The sequence below is a fragment of the Paroedura picta genome, chromosome 5 (assembly GCF_049243985.1).
Source record: "Paroedura picta isolate Pp20150507F chromosome 5, Ppicta_v3.0, whole genome shotgun sequence".
In the NCBI taxonomy this organism is placed as follows: Eukaryota; Metazoa; Chordata; class Lepidosauria; order Squamata; family Gekkonidae; genus Paroedura; species Paroedura picta.
The window spans coordinates 48,191,946-48,215,298 of NC_135373.1; the positions used below are offsets into that span (position 1 = coordinate 48,191,946).

At 45.0% G+C, this 23,353-nt stretch overlaps 1 protein-coding gene across 1 annotated transcript in view; it reads left to right on the top strand.

Annotated features, from left to right (window-relative positions):
• The window catches only part of LOC143837681 (digestive cysteine proteinase 2-like), a 40,118-nt gene that overhangs the window by 11,625 nt on the left and 5,140 nt on the right, over positions 1-23,353 (top strand). Inside the window, exons 2-9 of the mRNA XM_077337766.1 lie at positions 1,271-1,336; positions 12,578-12,670; positions 14,929-15,101; positions 15,575-15,818; positions 17,439-17,634; positions 18,593-18,786; positions 19,709-19,800; positions 22,126-22,287. Of these exons, the coding sequence (XP_077193881.1) occupies positions 1,271-1,336; positions 12,578-12,670; positions 14,929-15,101; positions 15,575-15,818; positions 17,439-17,634; positions 18,593-18,786; positions 19,709-19,800; positions 22,126-22,287 (1,220 nt within the window). The remainder of the gene's footprint in view (positions 1-1,270; positions 1,337-12,577; positions 12,671-14,928; positions 15,102-15,574; positions 15,819-17,438; positions 17,635-18,592; positions 18,787-19,708; positions 19,801-22,125; positions 22,288-23,353) is intronic.

A 23,353-nucleotide genomic window follows, 5' to 3' on the forward strand; every position in this document is an offset into this window, starting at 1 on the left:
AGGAGCCAGACTTGGGTTAGGGTTGCCAACCTCCTGGTACATGGAGAAGAAAAAACAAGTTGACTTGTGGTTTGAAAAAAATATATATTATGTGCTACTTATGTACATTTTTGATTATGTCATTATGATTGACCATTTTTAGCCACAAGGGAAGATATTAATTGCCAAAAATAAGACATCCTCTGGGACTCATTATGGCTTTTTTTGAGTTACATTAGTACAGATTAAATATTTTTGAACCACCAATCAGAAGAAGAAGAGTTTGTTCTTATATGCCAGTTTTCTCTACCCAAAGGAGTCTCAAAGCGGCTTACATCTGCCTTCCTTTTCCTCTCCCCACAACAGACACCCTGTGAGGTCGGTGAGGCTGAGAGAGCCCTGATATTACTGCTTGGTCGGAACAGCTTTATCAGTGCTGTGTGGTGAGCCCAAGGTCACCCAGCTGGCTGTGTGTGGGGGAGGAGTGGGGAATCAAGCCCAGATCACCAGACTCCTAACCACCACACCAAGCTGGCTCTCAGCTTGTTTCTTCTTCTTCATGGATTTCCTGGCTGACTGGTCTTCTTTTCTGCGCCGAAACTCCAGGTAGGGCCTGATAGCTCCCAGAATTAGTGGATCTACAGACTACAGAGATCAGTAGGAGGGAACTAAAGAGAGCTTTGCTAGATCACACCCCAGGGCCAGTAGCATTTACAATTCTGGCTGAATTGGTATTGCCTGCAAATCATTATTCTACTTGAGGCTTCCTTTTTTGGAACTGTTGTGGGCTGATGGATTTTCCCATTGTGTGGTTATTTATGTTGGCATATGCAAGATCTGCAGTGTGCATGACTGAGCAGAACAGAAAGAGTATCCTGCAGCGGCATGGGAGGAGTTGTGTATTTAGCATGATTAGAATAGGAACTTCCTGAGGATTTTCACATATTCTCCTCCTGCGCCTTCACTGGCTCAACAGGAGACTTCCTTCTCCTTTGAGCACCCTTCCTCCCTGCTTACCTCCTGAACAGCAGTTGAACAACAGAATGACTGCAGACAGAACACTTTGTTAGGTTCCTTCCATCCTATTTCAATACAAAGTTGTTTCTCTTCATAAATAAAATTATTTTATACTTTAAGCAGGCTGTTGCTCTGCCCTCTCTGACCAACAATTTACATACTAAATAACTGATGCATTCATTGAGCAACAAAGTCCATTTAAACTCCCTCCTAGCCTGTGGTTTGTTTTTGACAAATGAATATATTAACATTACATATTTTTTTCTTATTTCAGGAAAGGTGTGCGATGTCTCAAGTTCAAATGGAATCCCTGATTTTGGAAAAATCTACCATGTCAAAGGTAAGCTTCTTTTTGGAGATTTGATGGCCCTACTGACTTCAGTCAAGCTACTAACTAGGTCTAAATGGCTCTGTGATAAGCCATAAGCAAAACAGTTTTCTAATGATACTTTATGGCCTCTATCTGGGAAAAACTGGTCTTTGGACAGACTAATGGGGCATAAATTGGGTCTTGGGGCACACCCCTGTATATTTAAACTGCTATAAGTTGGCAACACAGAAGTCTAATGCATCAAAAGGAGGGCCAAAGGACTAACAGACAGACTGCGAGCCAAATGCTGTTTCAGGTGAGCCTTCATCAAATAATAGATGAGGTGGAAACCCTAGACGATGGCTTCATGTGTAATTCATGTGCAATGTCACCCACCCTTTAAAGGTTGAACAGAATCTGAAAATTGGACATTGACTGTCACTTATGGGAAAATGGGGTCTTTTAATGAGATCTACAGGTGCGGAATGAGCCTCTTGTGGCGCAGAGTGGTAAGGCAGAAGTCATGCTGTCTGAAGCTGTCTGCCCACAAGGCTGGGAGTTCAATCCCAGCAGCTGGCTCAAGGTTGACTCAGCCTTCCATCCTTCCGAGGTCGGTAAAATGAGTACCCAGCTTGCTGGGGGGTAAATGGTAATGACTAGGGAAGGCACTGGCAAACCACCCCGTATTGAGTCTGCCAAGAAAACGCTAGAGGGCGTCACCCCAAGGGTGAGACATGACTCGGGGCTTGCACAGGAGATACCTTTACCTTTACCTTACAGGTGCAGAAACTAACTTTAATACCTCTGTAAGCCAGTTCACATGTTAAAAGTTCTTGTGGACTCCAAATCTGAAGGACAAAGGATGTCCTGGCGAGACATGTGGGCTTTGTAATATGTGACTTGACCCTTCCTTGCAATCATCTGAATGCTTTTGAACAACCAGAATTGATGTAAGATGATGTACCTTTAAAAAAGTAATATATTATATGCAGAATTAGATATGTTAACAATATTAATGAGAGACCAAATGCTAGATAGTTTTATAATAAACTGGGAGCCATTTGTAAATTATCTTAAAAGTAATAAGGTAAATGAGAGTTTTACTATTGGTTATGTTGAATAAATTAGTTAAGACAAGGTTGAAATGTATTTTAAAGTGAATATTTATTAGATGTAAATATGTATCTCATCATATTAGTTTTAATTAAGGCCTGGTGAGCTTCTCTCTGCGGGGGGGGGGGGGGGGGAGGCAGGCATGGCGGCCCATCACCGGGGGTTGACGACCCCTGCTGCAAGGGACATTGGAGATGATGTGTATTTAGCATAGTTAGAATAGGAACTTCCTTATGATTTCCCAGTTCCCCACTGTTCTGATGGCTCATTGGAGGCTTTCTGCTCCTTTGAGTTTACTTCCTCCCTGCTTGTCTCCAGAACAGCAGTTGAGCAACAGAACAACTGCAAACAACAGTAAGTTAGTTCTCTTCTCTCCTCTTTCAATACAATGTTGTTTCTCTTCATAAATCTATTTTATTCTTTAAGCATTCTGGTGCTACGCCCCTTTGCTTATTTAAAGTCTGCCAACACCACCCAGTGCACCAAACTTAGCATTTGATAAAGAGAGCTTTGACTTAAAGTTTAATGTCCTGCGGAAATGTGTTGGCTGGTCTTTAAAGGTGCTGCTGGGCTATAGTTTCATTCAATGCCCACAGAATCTCATGAATTAAAACATGTCCATCTGAGTTAACCCAAACATGAGCATTAACAGCCCACGGCAAAATTGATAAAACAATAAGCAGGCTACGACCAGCATCCTTTTCTGTTGACATGCCTCATGCATTCCTCTTTTGAAAAGGAAGGGTCCCTGAATCAGTCATAATCCTCTAATCGTAAGAGATGCAGAGTTAAGATAGGGGGAAGGGGAGGATGCCGGCCTGCATCTTAAGCCACTTAGTTGTAGTTCACAATGCTGCTATCCAATTTGGATGTGCTATCCAATTTGGAAATTCTGGCATTAAGGAGGCCTCAATGGAGAAGTAATTGCCACTGGGATAAGATGGTGCTGTAGTGGGAGGAGGAGTACTTCAGCCTGGTGCTTTCTCATTGATGTACGCCTCTTGTTGTGACTTGGGAATAAACTTTTGACACCAACGCCTTCCTGTAAGTCACCCTGAAGGTCATATGGTGTTACAGGTGCAAACTTGTTCAAAGGAAATGCAAATCAAAACTGGTCTCTTTCTCCTTAGCCGAAAACCAGGGTGGAGAGTTTTGTGAAATCCGATTTTCTTTCTTCTGCCTGGACTCAAGGGAATGTCATGGAAATATCTTAGGTGGATGAATCAGCCGAGTCTCTCCTTGTTTGCTGGAAGCCAGTTACATAAAGGTTCCACAAAAACAGGAATGCAAAGGGGGTTTTCATTCATAACCTGTTTCTAGAAGGGCAGGTCCTCTGATGATGAAAGTTAGCAAGGTGACTATTTGGCTGCCCCATTCTTTCCCCTAGGAGCTCAGGGCATTGTGCAGGACCCCTTTGCCTTCCTTTCCCCATTTTTATCCTTAATGTCCCTGTGAGACAGTTCAGTTGAGAGAATGACTGGCCACAAAGGCCACTGAATGAGATGTTTTTAATTCCATGCTTGGGGCTTCTGATGATATTTTGAAAAATCAATTTTTGAAGAGTGGTGACTAGTTTTGGAATAGAAACATAACACATAGTGTGTGTGTGTGTGTGTGTGTGTGTGTGTGTGTGTGTGTGTGTGTTGGGGGGAGGGGTTGAAGCCTTCCCCCATTTTCACAATCTGAAACTCTCCCAGGGAGGCACTGCTTATCTTGCTGGTGTTTCCTCTGGCTTGGCCCTTGGTGAGTATGAGGAAGATAGTGAAAGTATTGGAATCTGAGTCTTCCTTGTTAGAATCAGCAAGATCTGTAGTGTGCATGATTCAAAGAGATATAAAAGATATCCTACAAGGGGCATGGGATGAGATTTATATTTAGCATAGTCAGAATAGGAACTGCTTGATATTCTTCAGATCTCCAGAGCCACAGTTTAGCCTGTCCTAGGGAGATACAGATCATTGGGGTCATGCTTTATCAAGTAATGCATCGTCTAGCCTTGAGCTAGGAAAGCACCATGTCAGGTCCTTAAGAGGTCAGTCAAGGCTTCCAAATTGGCAAGGTAGTTGGTTCAGCTGTTGCCTGCAGATGCAACAGTTCCACAACACTTGATCACGATGTCTCAACTTCCCTTTGAAGGATAAAGCAAGATAGGGAAAGCACACAGTGTGGCTTAAGTCTTTCAAAACATGTCAGAATTTCCCTTTGGCTGAAACCTCAAGCAGGTGCTTCTGCTTGGGGTTTTAATTGCTATTTTGAATTTGCCCAAAGAAAACAAGGGTGTGGAAAGAGTGTGGAAGTAAGTGTGTGTGTGTGTATATGTGGTCTCTTTTGCTTTTACGGGACACCTACTCTTGCACCAGAGCATGATTCATTTGTTGCTGACTTATGACCTTTTTTTACTTCCTAATTGTGAGAAGATAACAAATTCTGAGTGGGAGTACTAAAATGTTCTCCATGTCTAAGATGGATCACAACAGGGCGGTAGATTTGTACACGGATAAGTTCCAGGTTCAATCCCTGGCATCTTCAATTGAATGGATTTGAGCAGAAGGGCTACGTTGGATCTTTTGCTGCTGTCCAGATTATGTAGGAATCTAGGGGCTTTTGTTCCCATTCAGTTTACTCCTAGAATTGCCTGATTCTTCCTGGCCATCACTGTGAGAGGGTCCCCAGATCCAGGTTGGGACTTTGATGGAGTACAAGGCCATAGAGTTCACTCTTTTGCTCTGGGGAAACTGATCTCTGTAGTCTGGAGGAAGCCTCGGTCCCACCTGGAGGCTGGCATCCCAAAGGAGTCTAGAAGAAGCACTGGGGGGAGCAGAGATGTGAAAACTAATGCATGTGGAAATCAGGGGATATAATGAAGCAGTATGAGGAAATCACAGAAAGAAAGAAAAAACATGCAGGAAAGCCCTAGATCAGTCAATGACCTGGTTCCGTACAAGGGTGCTTTATATTAACCATAAGATGTTCATCAATTGTAGAACTTGTACTATGAGCTGCTTGGTAGGAGTTCTCCATTACTTGCTGTCATGCAAGAAGAAAGTAGAGTTGATGGTCTTGCTTGTAGTTGAATGATGGAACATTCTTATGGTGAGATTGTTTATTTCTTCAGTTCATGAATGAATAAATTAAAGGTGCCTTTGACTGAGTCAGACTGTTCCAGACTTTGACTTTAATGGTATCGAACAAAATATTCTTGAGACAGGCTTTTTAATTTTCAGATCTGCAAATGTATTTTTCCTGATGGTTTCAGTATTGTTTTGACTCTCTGACCCTTAAGAACAATAGTTTATGCCTAGAATTAATCTAAGCAATTTCCAAAAAAACGCAGAACACAGTTTGAAACAAGTGTTCTTTGGGAAAGCTGTCAATCTGTGTTCAGAGTAAATAAGATTGTTTTAGTAAAGCCATGTCCCATAATTGGGCCTGTATAAGGCAGCCACACCATGGCCTTTTCTGTAGTGGTGTTTTCCTTTGCTTTTACAGTACATTCCTGTTGTTGTTTTTCCCTTCTGCATTTCACTCCACCTTCAACGTGGACTTGGGCTGTGGGGGATTTTCTTCTTCTACGTGCAGTTCACATTCTGTTCCTGTTTCTCAAGCTTTTCAAGAGTGTGTTTATGGTAATTTCCCCCCTGTCTTCGCTCCCAAGCCAAAGAAGAAGAGTTGGTTTTTACTGCCCAAAGGAGTCTCATAAGTGGATTGCAATCACCTTCCCTTCCTCGCCTCACAACAGATACCCTGGGGAATAGGTCTGCTCAGTCAGAACAGCACTATCAGGGCTATGATGAGCCCAAGGTTAAAAGCATAAAAGCTCTGTGGGAGTGTTTTTCCATACCCTTTCTCTGCCCCTAGGATGCCAGTCCAAAGCAGCACTGAAAGGAAAATAAGGCTGTAGTTGGGGGGGGGTATGGGTTTGATAGAGGGACAAGTGATGGTTCAAAGCCTTGAGGGTAAAAAGGCAAAAGATTTGAGGAAAGTGGTAGCCATCTGGAAGTGGCGGGTAATAAATTGAATTAATAATAAAAATAATAGGGGAAAGCAACAGAGCCTCTTGTGGCGCAGAGTGGTAAGGCAGCAGATATGCAGTCTCAAAGCTCTGCCCATGAGGCTGGGAGTTCGATCCCAGCAGCCGGCTCAAGGTTGACTCAGCCTTCCATCCTTCTGAGGTCGGTAAAATGAGTACCCAGCTTGCTGGGGGGTAAACGGTAATGACTGGGGAAGGCACTGGCAAACCACCCCGTATTGAGTCTGCCATGAAAACGCTGGAGGGCGTCACCCCAAGGGTCAGACTTGACCCGGTGCTTGCACAGGGGATACCTTTACCTTTACCTTTAGGGGAGAGCAATATTGGTATACAGCCACAAGTAAGTACAGCAAGCACCTTATTGCTGGAGGGTCTTTCAGTTTGGTGTTCTTCCACACCTCTCAGAGAAGCACGTGGACCTGACATCAACATTGGGTGGGGAGGCTCCTTCCTGCACTATTTTGGGGAGTACAGTGTTAGGTTGATAGACTTCACCTGAGCTGGTTTTACTTGGGGAAAAAAAGAACTTTAAATTCTTAGTGGAGGGGGGGAGACGCACTAAAAGCTCAGCAAAATGCAGCTGGAAAGATCTCCCCTTACAATTAAAAAAAAAAAACCTCACAATGGCTGACTGAAACTGACCAATAAGGAGAGACCAACCACAGGGCACACAGGAAAAGGCGGTGTGTGTGGGAGGGACTAGTAAACTGGGAGGGGGTTTGCAGTGGGGCTTTTATGCTGCCCAAGACTGCATTGTTGTTTTATCTACTGTTTTATTATCTGGAAGTAGTGGTCAAGAAATCAAATTAATCAAATAAAAGGGGGAAGAATGCTGTGACAGTATCTGCCAAACTTCTCTGCCTGGGGGCTGCCACTGCAATAGACAAAACAGCAAGGAGAACTCCAAGGTCACTGAGCGACAGTTGGTGCCGGTGTGACAGGGTGCTCCACACCTGTCCCTGCTAGGGGCTTCTGACAGACCTGGCCTGCTTCCCCTGCCTCCAGCCCTTCTCCCTTGTGCCACGGGAAAGCAGTGGGGAGGCCTTGGGTTGGTGGGGAAAAGCTTCTGGGGGATTGTGGCACGTGGGCGACAGGTGGCCCACAGTAACTGCAGCTTCAAGAAGGTAGGCAGTGGAGGGAGTGGGAAAAGCCCCTCGCCTCACTTGAAACAGCCAACTCCAGCTCTTATGCACTTTGTGGCCTCTTTTGTCCCTGAGGAGGTATCAAAGATGACAGCTGCCTCCTACTCTCGGAGGCTCTGTAGCCTCTTTTTCCCCAGACAAACACACAAAGGCAGTGGTGGCCTACTGGACCTGAGGTAATTCTGGCATATTCCCAAAGTTTGAAAGAGTTTCCCCTCACTCTCACCACTCCACTTCCATAACTACTTCCGTTGCACAGCCTAGCTGAGTGAGCAGCATAAGATGTTTTCACATAAAAATGGTTTTGTTCTTTAAGCAGCCTTGAGCTCTGCTCTCTATGCTTATTCAAACTCTGCTAATAGGATTAACCCTCGCCAAAGGGTTTCTGTAAATCCCCCCCCCAACAAAACTGAATGGCAGCAAATTTTAATTCTACCTGTACCTGTAGAACCAGTGTTATTCCATCTAATTGGTTACAACCTAAGTACTAGGTTCTGGAGTCCATATTTCAGGCTTCTGTGTTACTGCAGAACGACTCATGCAGCATTCTTGATGGAGAGTCTGTTCCTCTGGCTGAGAGGAACCAGTTCAACTTTTGGAAGAAATTCCTTTACAGTCAGCATTTTACACAGGCAGACACAAGTGTGTGTACAACTGCTGACGATTCTTTAAACTGTAGGTTTCTGTCAGCATTTTGAACTTTTGCAATGTCTCTAACTTCCCATGGCATGCTAAAACCTCATTTCTCCTATGAACTCAACCAGTGGGCCCAGATTTTCTATCCCTACAATCTCCAATATTGGACTAACACTGGTCTCCCTCATAAGGTTATTTTTGGGACTACAACTTGTGAAATGCCTGAGAACTCTTTAAAGCCTTGCATGCAACAAAATATTATGGTGAATTCCAATATGCTGCCTCGACATTTATCGATGTGTGGGATTCTTTACTGCAGGAGTGTGGACTTCTAGTCTGGAATGCCGGGTTGGATTCTGCATTCTCCCACATGCAGTCAGCTGGGTGACCTTGGGCTCGCCACAGCACTGATAAAGCTGTTCTGACCAAGCAGGAATATCAGGGCTCTCTCAGGGTGTCTGTTGTGGGGAGAGGAAAAGGAAGGTGACTGTAAGCCACTTTGAGCCTCCTTCAGGTAGAGAAAAGCGGCATATAAGAACCAACTCTTCTTCTTCTATATCACTTGAATATCAAATATATGGAAAGTAAGTTCATTACCAGTTGTGAGAATAATAGGTTTACTGGGATATTTATCTCTCAATTTTCTCCCCATGGAACCTGAAGTGATCTATGCCATTCTGCCCTCTGTTTTGTCTTCTCAAAAACAACCCTGTGTGGTAAGTTATGCTGAGAGAGAATGATTGTCCCAGATCACTCAGGAAGCATCCATGGCAGACTGGACTTAAGTCTGAGTCCCCCAGATCTTCATCCAACACTCTAACCACTACACCATCCTAGAGCTCCCATGTTCAATGCTAGGATATCAGTTGCTAGGAATGAACAATGGATGAATGTTAATCGAGCAGTTTTATTTCAGAACTTCCATTATGGCATTCCGCTGAATGTTGGCTGGAAGAACAAACAAGCATTTGCCAAATTCTACTTTTGCTCAGTACTTAAGTCGACAGTCTCATTTTGCAGAAGGGTGCCAAGAGATGTTCCTGGAGAACAGGGGCCTGTCTGCAGCACTGCAATGTTGGACTCAGAGCTGATACTGTTTTGCTGGATCACAGTGTGCTACAGGAGAGGAGTTGCTTTTCCCTACCTGAAGGAGTCTCAAAGCAGCTTACAATGGCTTTCCCTTCATCTCCCCACAGCAGACACCCTGTGAGATAGGTGAGGCTGGGTGAGCTCTGGAAGAACTTCTCTGTGAAAACAGCTCTAACAACACTGTGATTGGCCCAAGGTCACCCAACTGGCTGCATGTGGAGGAGTGGGAAATCAAACCCGGCTCGCTAAATTAGAAGCCACCACTCTTAATCACTACATCATGCTGACTTTGATTAAGGGCAGCATCTAGAGACAGGAGGTACTTCCAAATTCCTAGGATGCCTTAGGAAACAATATTGCTTATATACTATAACAATATTACCTACTAGGGGCAAAGCCCGTTGTATCCAGGAATACAATGGGCGCTAGAGCTTGGCGGTGGGAAGAGGAAGGGGAGGAGTTGTCCAATAAGTAAGGGCACAGGGTTGAATGTGTGTGTTGTGTGGGAGGTTGTGATGGCATAGTGACAAATGGGGGCATGAGTGTCAAGAACCTGTGGTTTGGAATGTTCGTTGAGTGTGGGAGAGGACTGACCTTTGGAAATTGTGGCATAGTGGTTACAGATGAGCTTTCAAAAGCCATGTCTTCAGATATGTGAAGGGAAAATCAGACTGGAGACTCTTCTTAAGGGGGGATTACATGGCAACCAATTCTTCCCAGTTCTCCATTCAACATCATTTCCCTTCTTGTGAGAATTAGGCCACAGACACCAAAATGTCCACCTGCTGTAATACACATGGGGTAGTCACAGTACACAGGTGGCCACCCTGCTCCTTCTGTCTCCATTTATTTTTGACTGTTGATAAAATGTTATGTGCCCATATGCTTCTTTCACAGTTGCTCCTTAGAAGAAGAGCTGGATTTTTGTACCCGGCTGTTTACTAAGCAAAGGAATCTTAAAGCAGTTTATAAACACCTTTTCCCTTTGTCTCCCCACAACAGAGAACCAGTGAGGGATGTAGGGCTGTGAGAGGACTGAGAGAACTGGGAATGAGCCACAGACACCCAGCAGGCCTCAGGTGTCTCAAAGCAGTTTCCAATTGCCTTCCCTTCCTCTCCCCATAGCAGACTCCTTGTGCTATGGGTAGAGAGAGAGCCTCACTTGGAAGATGGCAAACCTAAGAGAAGGTCTCTCCGTGCACAGCAGTCTTGACCTTAGTCAGGTTTGTGCACACCTAGGTAGTGTGGAATTCCAGAACATAAACCTGCAGCAATCTAGCAATCATACCTCTGCAATGTTTTCTTGACCTGAAATAGATCAGGGGGTACTAGGTGACTGTCGGGGCATTACACACTTTTGATGCCCCACTTCCAGATCAGGGACAGCCAACCTCCAGGTGGGGCCTGGAGATATCCTGGAATTGGTGCTCATCTCCAGACTATAAAGATCAGCTCCCCAGGCAAAAATGGCTGCATTGGAGGGGTGACTATGTAGCATTATATCCCACTGAAGTTTAGGGATGCCAGCATCCAGGTGGGGGTCTGAGAATTCTCTGGAAGTACAGCTCACCTCCAGGACATTAGGCTGAAGGGAAAGCCCTCTCCCCTCACATGCATCCCTTAAAAAGGAATGCATGTGGCCCCAGACACCCCTTGGTTGCTTGGCTGGTGATGTCTGCCTTTCTGAAGCCTGAGGCCTACTGCTGGCAACTGCACTCCCTGTTGTTGTCCGCAAGGCCAAGTCATTGCTTAATAAGATTGGATCACCCAGTTTCCCCCAAAGTCACAATGTCTACTTTCCTCCTGGCAAGTACTGTTTTCTATCCTTCTGAAGCCTGAGGCCTACTGCTGGCAACTGCAGTCCCTGTTGTTGTCCACAAAGTCAAGTCTTTGCCTAATAAAAGTGGATCACCTAGTTTCCCCCAAAGTCTCATGGTCTACTTTCCTCCAGGCAAATACTGTTCTCCTTCAGTGAGGCCGAAGTCATCCAAACTGGTTAGGTCATACCTCTGCTCACTCAGGTAGGGCAATTGAAATGCAAGTTCTTGCAGTAGCCCATCTGATGACATGTTTTCTGCCCTTCTGAAACGTGAGGCCTACTGCTGGCAACTGCAGTCCTTGTTGTTGTCCGCAAGGCCAAATTGTTGCCTAATAAAAGTGGATCACCTAGTTTCCCCCAAAGTCTCACTGTCTACTTTCCTGTAAAGCTAATTCCAGTTGAAATTTAAAAAATCTCCACAACAGCATCCAGTTTCGTCTGCACAACAACCCTGTGTGGTAGGCCTCAAATCTGCAGAGACTTGTGCTTTCCTCCCTATTGGTCCCAAGTCTGGGAGAAGCGGGGCCAGTCTAATTGGAAGGCAGTTGGTACCTTTCGATTGCCCCATGCACACTCTGCCCACTTGGCCTTAGCTTTTTATTAAACAGTGAAGCTGTTCCAGGTGTGCTAAGCAAAAATATGCCATTTTGAAAACGACTTTCATTTTGCTACTTGTGTTATTTTCCCACTGGTTCTGATGAAAAATATTCTTCTGGCTCGGATGAAGTTCTCCACGGATCAAACCCTAAACGTCACCCAAGGTGTATTTGCTGCTACATTTCCCACAGATAAGAAAGAATCCCAGGTTTTTTTACAACTACAATTCTTGCTTGCAGAGCATGTCAAATCACATTATTGGCACCCCCAAGGAAGGCAGGTTACTGTGAGACTGAACAATAAATTCTTCGTATAAAGCTTCCAGTTGGACCCTGTAATCTTACCCACAGCCCTAAAACAAGACAGCAGCCGGGGAAGAGAACGAGGAGGAGCCGGTACCAACTGATCCACAGACCGGTACCAGTCCCTGGACCGGGGTTGGGGACCACTGCAACTCATTGGCTGTCCTCAAGCATGCCTTGCCTACCTCATAGGATTCTAGTGTGAGTGCAACTCTGCTCTGAGGAGGAAGAAGGCATTGCCAAAACTCTGAACAGTTCTACCTTTTGCCTCTGTTTGTATTGTGCTTTATTCCTTCCTCTATCTTGTACAGCTGGCCCAAAGTGGCCACTGATTCTACACCTGGAGCTGTAGCACTTGTTAGTTTAACTTTTGCATTGTTGTTCATATTCAAAGTTAGTCACCTCGAATGTTGATGTCAATCAGAAAAACAGCACTTAAAAAAAAGGAAAAGAGGGACCGGGTGCCTGGTGTAGTTTTGCATTATAACCTCAAATGGTTTCTTTCATGCCAACCAACTTAACACCTTCCATTGTGTCCTACAGGAGTTATCAAGTTGCCTTATGCTGAGATCGAGGAGCCCTTTGAGGCCTGGTACAACCTAACTGGAAACAAGAGTCGCATTGAGTATTATGAAGGTAAGAAACCCAGTGTGCCAGGGAGTGAACAGCAGGACATTTCTACAGACACCTTTGGTTAGCAACTTCAGTAACATCAGTCACTAACAACATGAGCACCAGCAGCCCACAAGCTACTTCTGTATTCCTGCATCCGTGTAACAGCCACCATCTTAATGTGTCTCCAAACTACACAGTTTGAGCAAGATCACACTGTGAAAAGGGGCAGCCTAGAAGTGCTGCAGATATTTTCAACAGCCCCCTGCAGCAATTAAGAAGAACAAAGACGAGGTGAAAATGGAAGAAAGCAGTTTGCCTCAAGAATGGTTCAGCCGTGCTTTGCTAATCAGTATGAAGATGTTAATAAAAATTGTTAGGAGAAATTTGCTAAAACGGTTGTATTTGAAATGAAACAAACAAAGAAAGAACCTGTTAGCAACTGGGTATCAGAATGAATTATGGCGGCTGATTGAAAGGGGCCCTAGAATTTGTGGTATGCCGTACAGCCTACCCTCTGAAGCTGCCATTTTCTCCAGGGGATCTGCATAACCTAGAAATCAGCTGTAATTCCAGGAGAACTCCAGGTCCCAACTGGAAGTTGGTAACCCTGATGATACATATGCACACACTTCTTTTTTTAAAAAATGTTTATCCCTTAGGACTCTTTTTCCATTTCAAAGTTAGACTATAAAATCTATCAATACTACTCCAAAATGGCTGCCACAGGAGGTGGAAACAAAACACAAAATCTCCCTCCTCAATTTTCAAAAGAATCCCAGAAAGCAAATTAAAAGAGTCAAAGGAAAGTCCAGGGGGGAGGAAGGAACAAAGTGAAGGGGAAATGGAAAGCCCAAAGGGGAAATGTAACCACAGACCTGGCTGCTTACTGGCCCTGCTGATCCTCCAGTAGAGTTGCCAGGTCAGTTGGACCAGCTGGCAGGGGATGCGAGTGAACTTACTGGGAGCTAGAAGGGAAGAATCAGAAAGTAAATGCTATGTCCCTGCATCACCTGGAAGTGCTGTAGCATGTTGTGGATGTTGGAGGCAATGCTCTGGTTTGTGGGCGAAACCTCTATGGTAGAATTAGCTTTCTACCATAAAGTTTTGCTCAAAAACCAGAGCATCACCCACACACAACATCACATATATCCCAACATAGCTTCTGGGTGATGCAGGGACATTGTGTTTACTTCCTCGTTGTTTCCTCCCTGTGCCTGGCAAGTTCCCCCAGTTTCCTAATGTGTGATGGATTGTTGTGGGTTTTTATAAATTAAACAATAGAAAAAAAGAAACAAATTTAGCAGCTAATCAGACAAACCATGTTTCAGTGTATTTTAAGAAGAAATCCCAGTGCTCATAACATTCTTCAGGTGGTCTTCTGTTCACGAAATTGGTGAGTTTTGCCAAAGTGTTATGGATTGTCATGGAAGGCCAGGAAGTACTGGCAAGCATCCATGGGCTCCTCCATGGAGAACTCTGCCTGAGGTTATACAAGCCTCACTGTAATGGGAGAACCCAGAGGCCTGTACTGTGCTGTTCCATAAAAAGTTCAAAGTAGGGTTGCCATTTCCACCTTAGAAAGTTCCTGAAGATTTGTGGAGGGTAGAATTTGGGGACAGCAGATATGTGTTGCCATAGAGTCCATCCTCTGAAGCTGTCATTTCGTCAAGTGGAACTGATCTCTCTAGTCTAGAGATCAGGTGCAATCCTGGGAGAACCCAGGCCATTCCCAGAGGATGGTGACCCTAGTGGGATGCCTTTCTCTTAGGGAAGAGCGTCAGGCCTTTCTCAACCTTTTTACTGTTGAGAACCTCCTGAAACATTCTTCAAGCTTTGGGAAACCACAGGAGTGGCACAATCATCCAGAATATGGTCAGGAAGCATAGCTGTGTACACGCCCACCTGAGACCCATCCCCTTCCCACCCTTGTAGGCCCATCATTGGCCATGGGGGGGTGGCAGGTCATATCACCGAATAAATGTTTAACAAATTTTAAAAATATATTAAACATTAATTAACTCCCACCCATTTGGGGAACCCTTTCAGTGTTGTCAAGAAACCCCAGGGTTTTATGAAACCCTTGGTAGAGAAAGCCTGAGCCTAGAGGAAGGTTCTCAAGGTAGGCTGCTGTCCTGAATGTTTCTGTGCCTGGCCTCTTTGCTCTTCAGAATCTCTGTATCCTGTAGTTGATGGCTTTGGGGTGACCAGCAGGAGAAGGTGTTCTAGAACAGCAGTGTGTTGACATTGTTGCTTCACTTTCTTCCCTTGCCATTCTGCAGGCCAAGTGGTGACTTTGCAGCTTGGCTTCTTAGAGCCATATGGCACCTTGTTCAAGTTGACGCCAGAAACTACTGAGAAAGAGGTGAACACAAAGAAGTGCTTTCAACTGAATGGTACTAAAGAAGGCCGTGTGCAGCCACAAACTGTCTTTCCCAACCTGAAGGGCTACAAGGTAAGCCACAGTTGCTTGGCTGCTGCAGAACAAAGCAATAACCAAATGGTCCAAGCTGGAATTAAGTAGCTTCCAAGCAAATGCCTTCATTTGGCTTGGGTTTCAAAATGCAGCAGTTTTATTGTACACAGTGTCAGGGTACATCTGTCCACCTTATAACTTCCCCAACTCTTGCTGCAAACTTTCCTAAACCAGCTTTGGCACAACTTTACTGAATAGACATTGCAATCAGCTGACTCTGCATTCCCTATCTCAACATTCCCTGTCTCAACATTCCCTACTTGTAATGTATTTTGTTCTTATCATACTGTCTTTTGGAATGATTTTTGTCTTCCTTCTTCCCCCGTTATAGGGAACCCCTTCCTTGTCTGTGAGACTTGCCTGATTTTTACTGATCTCTGTGATTGTCATGGAGGGCCAAGTACTTTATTGTCATGGAGGGCCAAGGTAACATAATTCTCTTCTCTCTCTAGCCAATAAGGGAAGAGTACTTCAGGGGCATATACTGCAATGTGTGGCAGAACATCTCCTACTGGGGCAAGAAGAAGAATATCTATACCATGTGGGTCACCAACTCCAGCTGTGGTGTGTCACCCGTGCATTATGAGATGAAGGGCTACAACACGCTGCTGGGATCTCACTATGACAAGTATGAAATCGATTACACAGACTACTCCAATAGCTTCCCAGCTTCCATTTTTGTCCTGCAGCCTAACGGTAAGGAAAGGATTATTATACTCTGACCTGCTCCCCAAAACTGGCAGTAGTATAAGTGGTACTGTTTTGATTATGGCCCATAATGACCCTTCTCCCAACAATTTGGACTCAAAGCAAGTAACAAAGTTAAAATACTTTAAATCAGTGTGACTATAAGAGATAAAACAGACATTAAAAAGCTCCCAAGTAGGGAATGTTGAGACAGGGAATGTTGAGATAGGGAATGCTGAGTCAGCTGATTGACTTGGCAGCCCTTTCAGAGTGCTATCAAGATGGGGGGTCTTCCTCATCTTTTCAGGAAGGCCATTTCATACAGCTGGGCAATCTTATCAGAAAAAGGACAAACAAATAACCCCACTCCATGGCAGTTTCTACTGGCAATACAGTAGAGATAGCCCAGGCTAGCCTGATCTCATCAGATCTTGGAAGCTAAGCAGGATTGGCTCCAGGCTAGTATTTGTGGATGGGAAACAACAATGGATTACCATTGCTATAAATCAACTGTGACTCAATGGCTCTTCCCACCACCACCACCACCACCACCACCACCACCAGGAAGGCCATCTTCTTTCACAGGACTCCAGAGCCCAATAGCAGTTTTCAAAGCAGGTAGAAGGAACATGTGGTACGTTCCTGATGATGATGATGTTACAGGCACTAGCCAATAGGTAACTGTGATATTTGCAGCCAGGGACATTTTAGACTTCCTGTACTGCATCTGATGAGCTGGCTGGACAAAGCTTTTACTAGATCTTTTATGCCAACTCTCCAAGAACCTGCCTCAAGGTATTTTACAAAACAAGAACAATGACAAGATATTAATTAAACATGTATTAATTAACAGAAAGCTTAAAACCAGTTTGTAGACTAATATAGTGCTTTTAAAAATCAGAACCTTAATTAAAAGCCTGGATGAAAATAAACTTTTTGTAACTAAAAGATGAGCCTCAGGGTGAAGGGCATTTCTTAAATGAGGTGCCAATACTGAACAGGCCCTGTCTCTGGTTGCTATTCACATCACTTCAGAAAGGACACCATATAGGGCTTGTGAGGTCGATCGTAGCTGGTGGGCTGGATGATATGGGAGGAGGCAGTTCTTTGAGTACCCTGGCCCCAAAGGGGGGGGGTATTAATTGCCTTTGCGTTGACAAACTTCTTTTCATGTCTGTCAACTCTTGTATTTGTATGCTTATTTACTGCAATTCACAGGTCTTAATCTAGTCTCAGCTATTACCTTATAATCTCAGTCATTATCTCTTATGCATCTTTACTCTGGCCAGCCATTCCTGCAGTTAACCCCACCGTCACCACCACCTCCCCATATATGTAATAGTTGAGTATATTCTGTTTCATTATATCTGAGAAAGTGTGTACGCACACAAACGTTTACTTTGAATAAAACTTTGTTGGTCTTAAAGGTGCCACTGAACTTATACTTTGTTCCCTAGTTTCATAAATTAACCATAGTTAATAAGACCTGGTTTTGCCTCCTGTTTGAACCTAGCACTTTGGGAGGTGTAGCACCTCCACTGGCATGTATAGAATGAGCCTATCCATTATGCTTTTGGGGGGGAGAGGCTAAAGGTTGCTCTTTGTGATTTGCTGATGCTCTCCCCCCAGAAACCAAGCTATGCAGTCAGTTGCCAGGTGAGTCAACAGAACACCGCATCCTGGCAAACCCCATGGCAGACTTTGTTGGAGGGGAAGAGGACCGGGCCCACCAGCTGTTCCACCACTACCGAAAGCAGTATGGAAAGGTATACGACAATGAGACAGAGATGGAACACCGAAAGCATACCTTCACCCACAACATGAGGTGCGTAAACAAAGAAAGTGGGGAGGGCGGGAGGAAGCATCAGGTTGAACAGGCTTCTCAGTTAGGTTTGCCAGCCTCCGGGAGGAATTTGGGAATCTCTTGGGATGACAACTGATTTTCAGATTACAGAAATCAGTTCCCCTGGAGAACATCGCTTCTTCAGAGTGTGTGTGTTATCATACCCTGCTGAGTTCCCTCTGCTCCACAAATTCCATGGTCTCCATACTGTACCCCAAAGTTTCCAGGAATTTCCCAATTTGGAGTTGGCAGACCTATTCTCAATTGCCCAGACCTAGTGAAGAATACCCTACTTCCAATCCCCGTCTTTCATGAGAAGTTATGGGGTGGGAGGGGGAAAAATGGCTTCCAGAGTAGCACTCTAGAAATTTCCCCTAGACTCTACAGTTTTTACTGTTAGGGGAAACTCCTAGAGCTTCTCCTGGAAGTGACAACACATCCTCCTCAAACTCCACTTTCCCCTGGCACTGCCTCCCCTTCCAAACATGTGGTGGTTAGGGCTGGGAAAGGTTGTGGAAGAACCTTTAGGAAAGAGAAAAGGTATCTAAGCATGTATAACCATCACACCGAAGCCACATGTGTCTGGGTCTGTGTGCCTGGATATGAGATGTCCTAGGAACCTTATACAGGATATCTTGAGAAGAACAATCTAGCTGTGCATGTAATAGCTATGCGAAAGGGTCCTAAGTCTTGCGAGGCGGCTGCACTGTGTTTCTTTAGGTCATGCGCTGCAGCTGAGCTGTAATTATTCAGCTGGGTTGCTTCCCCACACTTTTGGCTCTGTGTCTCATGGCAACCCTGTTCATATTACCTTCCTCAAGAGGGATGGATCACTTCTGAGTACGGTTGCCAACTTCCTGGAGTTAGAATTGATCTCTGGACTATAGAGATGAGTTAGGTTGATTGTGAAGCTGACCACGCCGGCACCTTCCCTTTCCAGGTTTGTCCATTCCAAGAACCGGGCCAACCTCTCCTTCAAGCTTGCTCTGAACCACTTGGCAGACCTCACCCAGGATGAGATGGCTGCAATGAGGGGGAAACTCAAAAGTACAGCTCCCAACAATGGGCGTCCTTTCCCTCATGAGCAGTACATTGGCCTCATCCTGCCAGAGAGCATTGACTGGCGGCTCTATGGTAAGTGGAGCTAGGAAGCCGTCTTCTAGGTTGAGGCTGGACTTCAGTTCAAAGCTGAAGGAAATTTCTCCTTTGCCCCCTTTTTCAGACCACTGGTGATCACTCCTATATCTTGGGTCAGTTTTCTGTGATAGGAAGTCCAAACTGAACACTTATATTGGAGGCCCATAACTGGATCTTCCAGTGCTTTTTGGAAGTAGTTATGGGAATGGATGGGGGTTATGTTGGGTCAGGCAATGGTTTTTTGGGGTGCACCTTTTCTCTGCACCTTGACTGAAATCCCCCCCCCCCATGGCTGTAATAGAGGCCAAAAAGACAGTTACCCTTCTCTCCCTTTTTAATTATTTGCTGTATTATAACAAAAGCTGGGAGGCAGAGAGACCCTACTGATGTAAAGTATTAGTCCTTTCTCTTGCACCATGGCTATAGTTGCCAGGAGGTTGCCTAGCAACCAGCAGGAGGGCTATGGGACAGCATTCCAGGTGAAAAATTAAAAACAGAAATAAGACCTTCTCTGCTTACATGTTCTGACAAGAGAGTTCTTGGTGATTCCTAGAACTACCTTTGTAACTTCTAGGTAGCTCTAGGAATTACCAGGGACACTGTGTCAGAACTTCCTGTCAATAGAAAAGGCCTTACTTTCCTTTATAATTTTTCTGCCCTAGGATGGTTGCCCATCCACCACCAACACGACCCACTGAGCATCAACAGATAGGGGTTGAAATTACCTGGAGGTTTCACACCATAAGTGGGCAAATAGGAACACCAGCCATGGTGTTCAGTGCAGGTACCCACATCTCCATCCTGAAGAAGTATTTCTTTAGAAAATGGATAAAGTTCCTGTCCAGAGACCTGCTAGGCAAGAGCTTGTGTATAATTCAGGTACACTAAACTCCCATACTCTTAACTCTGTTGTATTTAGGTGCTGTGACGCCAGTCAAAGATCAGGCAGTGTGTGGCTCTTGCTGGAGCTTTGCAAGCACAGGAGCTTTGGAAGGGTCTCTTTTCCTCAAGGTGAGCCTTTCTGTCTCTTCTGTTGGGGGGGGGGCTCATTTTTTATCTTGTCTTGGAGAATATGGTGGACAGAAGCTACCTGCACAGATATTCCAGGTACAGGGTTACCAGTCCCCAGTTAGGTAAAAATACTGAAGTCTTGGCCACACCAAGGGGCTTTTTGCACGGCTTCAAAATCGCACAATGGTTGCTAATTGGAAACGCTATTGATTTGCCTTAACGCACGACGTCGTAGACAATCTGCAACACTCCTGAAACCGATCAGCAAAAAGCGCTTCGTTGTAGCGCTTTCAGGGGAATCCCAAAAAGTGGATTCACCCTCCGGAAAGCGCTACACTCTTGCAAACAATCTGTAACACTAGCGATAAAGACCTGTGCGTTACCATTGTTGCGGTTTCTTCAAAGTCCCTCCTCCTGAGCCTGTCCTCCAAACTTCCGGCTAAGCGATCGCCATTTTTTTTTCTCCGAGCGAGCGGGGATAAACGCACCAGCGAGCCTCTTTCTGTTTAGAGGTTTCCCTGGCTTCAGTCCTTTACCTTTAGTCACTAAGCACAAACCACATAAAAGCCCGTTTGCTGAAATAAAGTCCCTTTATTTTTTACACATTAATTCAGCCGAAAATCGGGCCCGTGAGAGGGGGGGGGGGATTTTTTTTTTTATCACTCGAGGCAGCGTGGCAACGATCATACGATCAAACGACAGCTCACATTAGGCAGCTGGATGGGTCTCTCCGTTGCAACGAATCTACCTAGATTCGTTGCTATGGGTCTGTTTTTTTTTTTAAAAAACCCTTTCTTAAAGGGAAAGGGGCTGTTTGGGAGCATGCTAACGGCTGCCCATTGGCTGCTTGACGGCCAGGGGCGGGACGAGCTTGGCAATAGCGCTTCCTTTCTAGCGATTTCTGCCGAGACCGGAAGCCTGTGGGAAACGCTAAAAAACGCAACTGATTCCACTACAAAGGCAGGTATGCATAACGACGAATTCCACTATTTTAAATGGCGATTTTTCATTCCGCAAACAATTTGCAACAAAGATCCCCGTGCGTAAAGGCCCCAAGTGTTAATGACACTGTTCCTTTAAATATTTCTTTTCTTTTTCAGTTCCAGAATTCCCAAAGAAGACTTGCCAAAACGTGCAACGGGTGAACATTTTCTCATTAGTTTCCTCAGTGACAAGGCAATAATGTTTAAATTCTCAAATTCAAGAAGTAATTTTAAAGTCTTTCATCCTTGTTCCCTGGGGACCTGGTTTACACTGTGGACTAGTTCACACTGTGGTTTACGCTGTGGACTCTGCCTACATATCACCTTTGAAAGACCGAAGATAATAGGTAGGTAGAGTCCACAGTGTAAATGCAGGGAACAAAGATGAAAGACTTTAAAATTACTTCTTGAATTTGAGAATTTAAATATTATTGCCTTACCAGGAATAATTAAAGGAACAGTACTATTAACATTTGATGTAGCTAAGAGTTCAGTTTTTTCTTATCCACATTCTGCAATGCTGAACAGTTGCTCTCCCTTTAAGTCCTGAGCTAGGGCCTGGGAATACCCCAGTTTGGCACCTTTCCCTCAGCTTCAGGGGTTTAAGAAACTGGGGAAAATCCTCCCCTCCCCCGGAAGCCTAAAAAAAGTATCATTTCTATGCCACCCAGAAGTGACATAAGGATGTTGGTAACATTGTGGGTGATGCTCTGGTTTGGGGGCAAAACTCTATGGTTAGAAGCTAATTCTACCATAGAGTTTTGCTGAAACCCAGAGTGCCACCTACAACTTCCCAAGTGGACGTAGTTCCCAAGCACATTCTCTCAGCTTGCCAAAATCCTCACAGTGAGGAGTAGTATATAAATTGAATAAGTAAATAAATAAATTCTAGTTCATATCTTTCCTCGTTTTTTTTCTTTTTGGGGGGGGGGGGACATTCCTACCCCAAGGTGCTCCTGGAATTAATCCTGGGGTCATCCCAGTCTTTATTGCTGATCTAGCATGTCAATTAAAAAAATGTTAATGTGGATTTAGTGAGTTCATGAAAGAAAAAAAAGCAATTTATAGGAGCATTGAACATTGCTAGCTGGTATTTTGACAGTACGGGTCTTTCAATTTGTGAGAAAAAGTTGAGTTTTTCTTTCTTGAAACATGTTCCTCAGAATCTAATTTACACTGTAATGGTTGCTGATGCTCACTTCTTTGAGCAACATTTCCCTTCTGGGTTGAAAGGAGCCTGTGCTCTTCGTGGTACCCCTGTTATGTGGCTTGATTGCCAAGGACAGAAAGGGTGCTGCCCAGGGGCGCAGCAGAAACTCATGCTGGTTCTCCCACTCTCTAGACTGGCCAGCTCATCCCACTGTCTCAGCAAGTCCTCATTGACTGCTCTTGGGGCTTTGGGAACTATGCTTGTGATGGCGGAGAGGAATGGCAGGCATATGAATGGGTCCTGAAGCATGGAGGCATCGCCACCACAGAGTCCTATGGGCCATACAAAGGCCAGGTGAGTGGGGGTATCGGGTATCACTTAGCATGCCTGCCCGTGTGACCAGGACTGAGATGGACAGCTGTGTTTAGCTATGTAAGACGTGTTGAAGAGGGGGCAACTAGCTTACTGCAGCCTTAGAGACAAAGACTAGGAGCAAGGGGTTCAAATAATGGGAAAGGAGGTTCCACTTAAACATTAGAAGGGAATTTCTGACAGTGAGGGCTGTCTATGGATGGAATATGCTGCCTTGGAGGGAACTGGAGCCTCCTCTTTGGGGAAGTTTTTAAGAGGAGATTGGATTTAGAGCGGTTTCTCAGTGGAACAGGCTTCCTCGGGAGGTGGTGGGTTCTCCATCTTTGGAGATTTTTAAATAGAGCCTGGATAGCCATCTGACAGAGGCTGATTCTGTGAAGGCTCAAGGGGGTGGCAGGTTACAGTGGATGAGCGATAGGGTTGTGAGTGTCCTGCATTGTGCAGGAGGTTGGACTATGACCCAGGAGGTCCCTTCCAACTCCATGATTCTATGGATGAGCCCCTGAAAGGAGTGTGTGATTTTTAAGGCCCCTGCAAGGTGGGGGGCTGGGACTGGATGACCCTCTGTGGTATCGTCCAGTTCTTTGTGACTCTGGATCGGAGTCTGTTCTGTAAGGGTAACAGGGAGAGCCACTCTCCGCACATTGGAGGCTGGTTTCTGTCAGGAGTTGGGTTAATGCTGACCATGCGATTGGGTTAGTGTCAGTCTAGGACAACCTGAGAGCAACAGAGACAATCCTGTCTCTGCCATCAAATGCACTGGGAGACCTTGGGGCAGTCACTCTTTCAGCCTCACAGAGCTATTGAAAAAAGACAACACCTTTTCCTGGGCTTCCTCTTCAACTTCTTCAGGTGCTGCAAAGTCCTACCTAGTGTCATGAGAAAGAAACACGTTTCCTCCCCTTTCTTCTCTGCATGCAAAATTGTTTGCTTCTCTATCTTGTCTCTCTTCACCCTCCTTTGTCTGGGCAGAAAGCTTCTCTGCAGTAAGACTAGATGGTCATACTAAAGCACCAAACTGTTTCCAAATATGTTTGTTAGGCAGGCG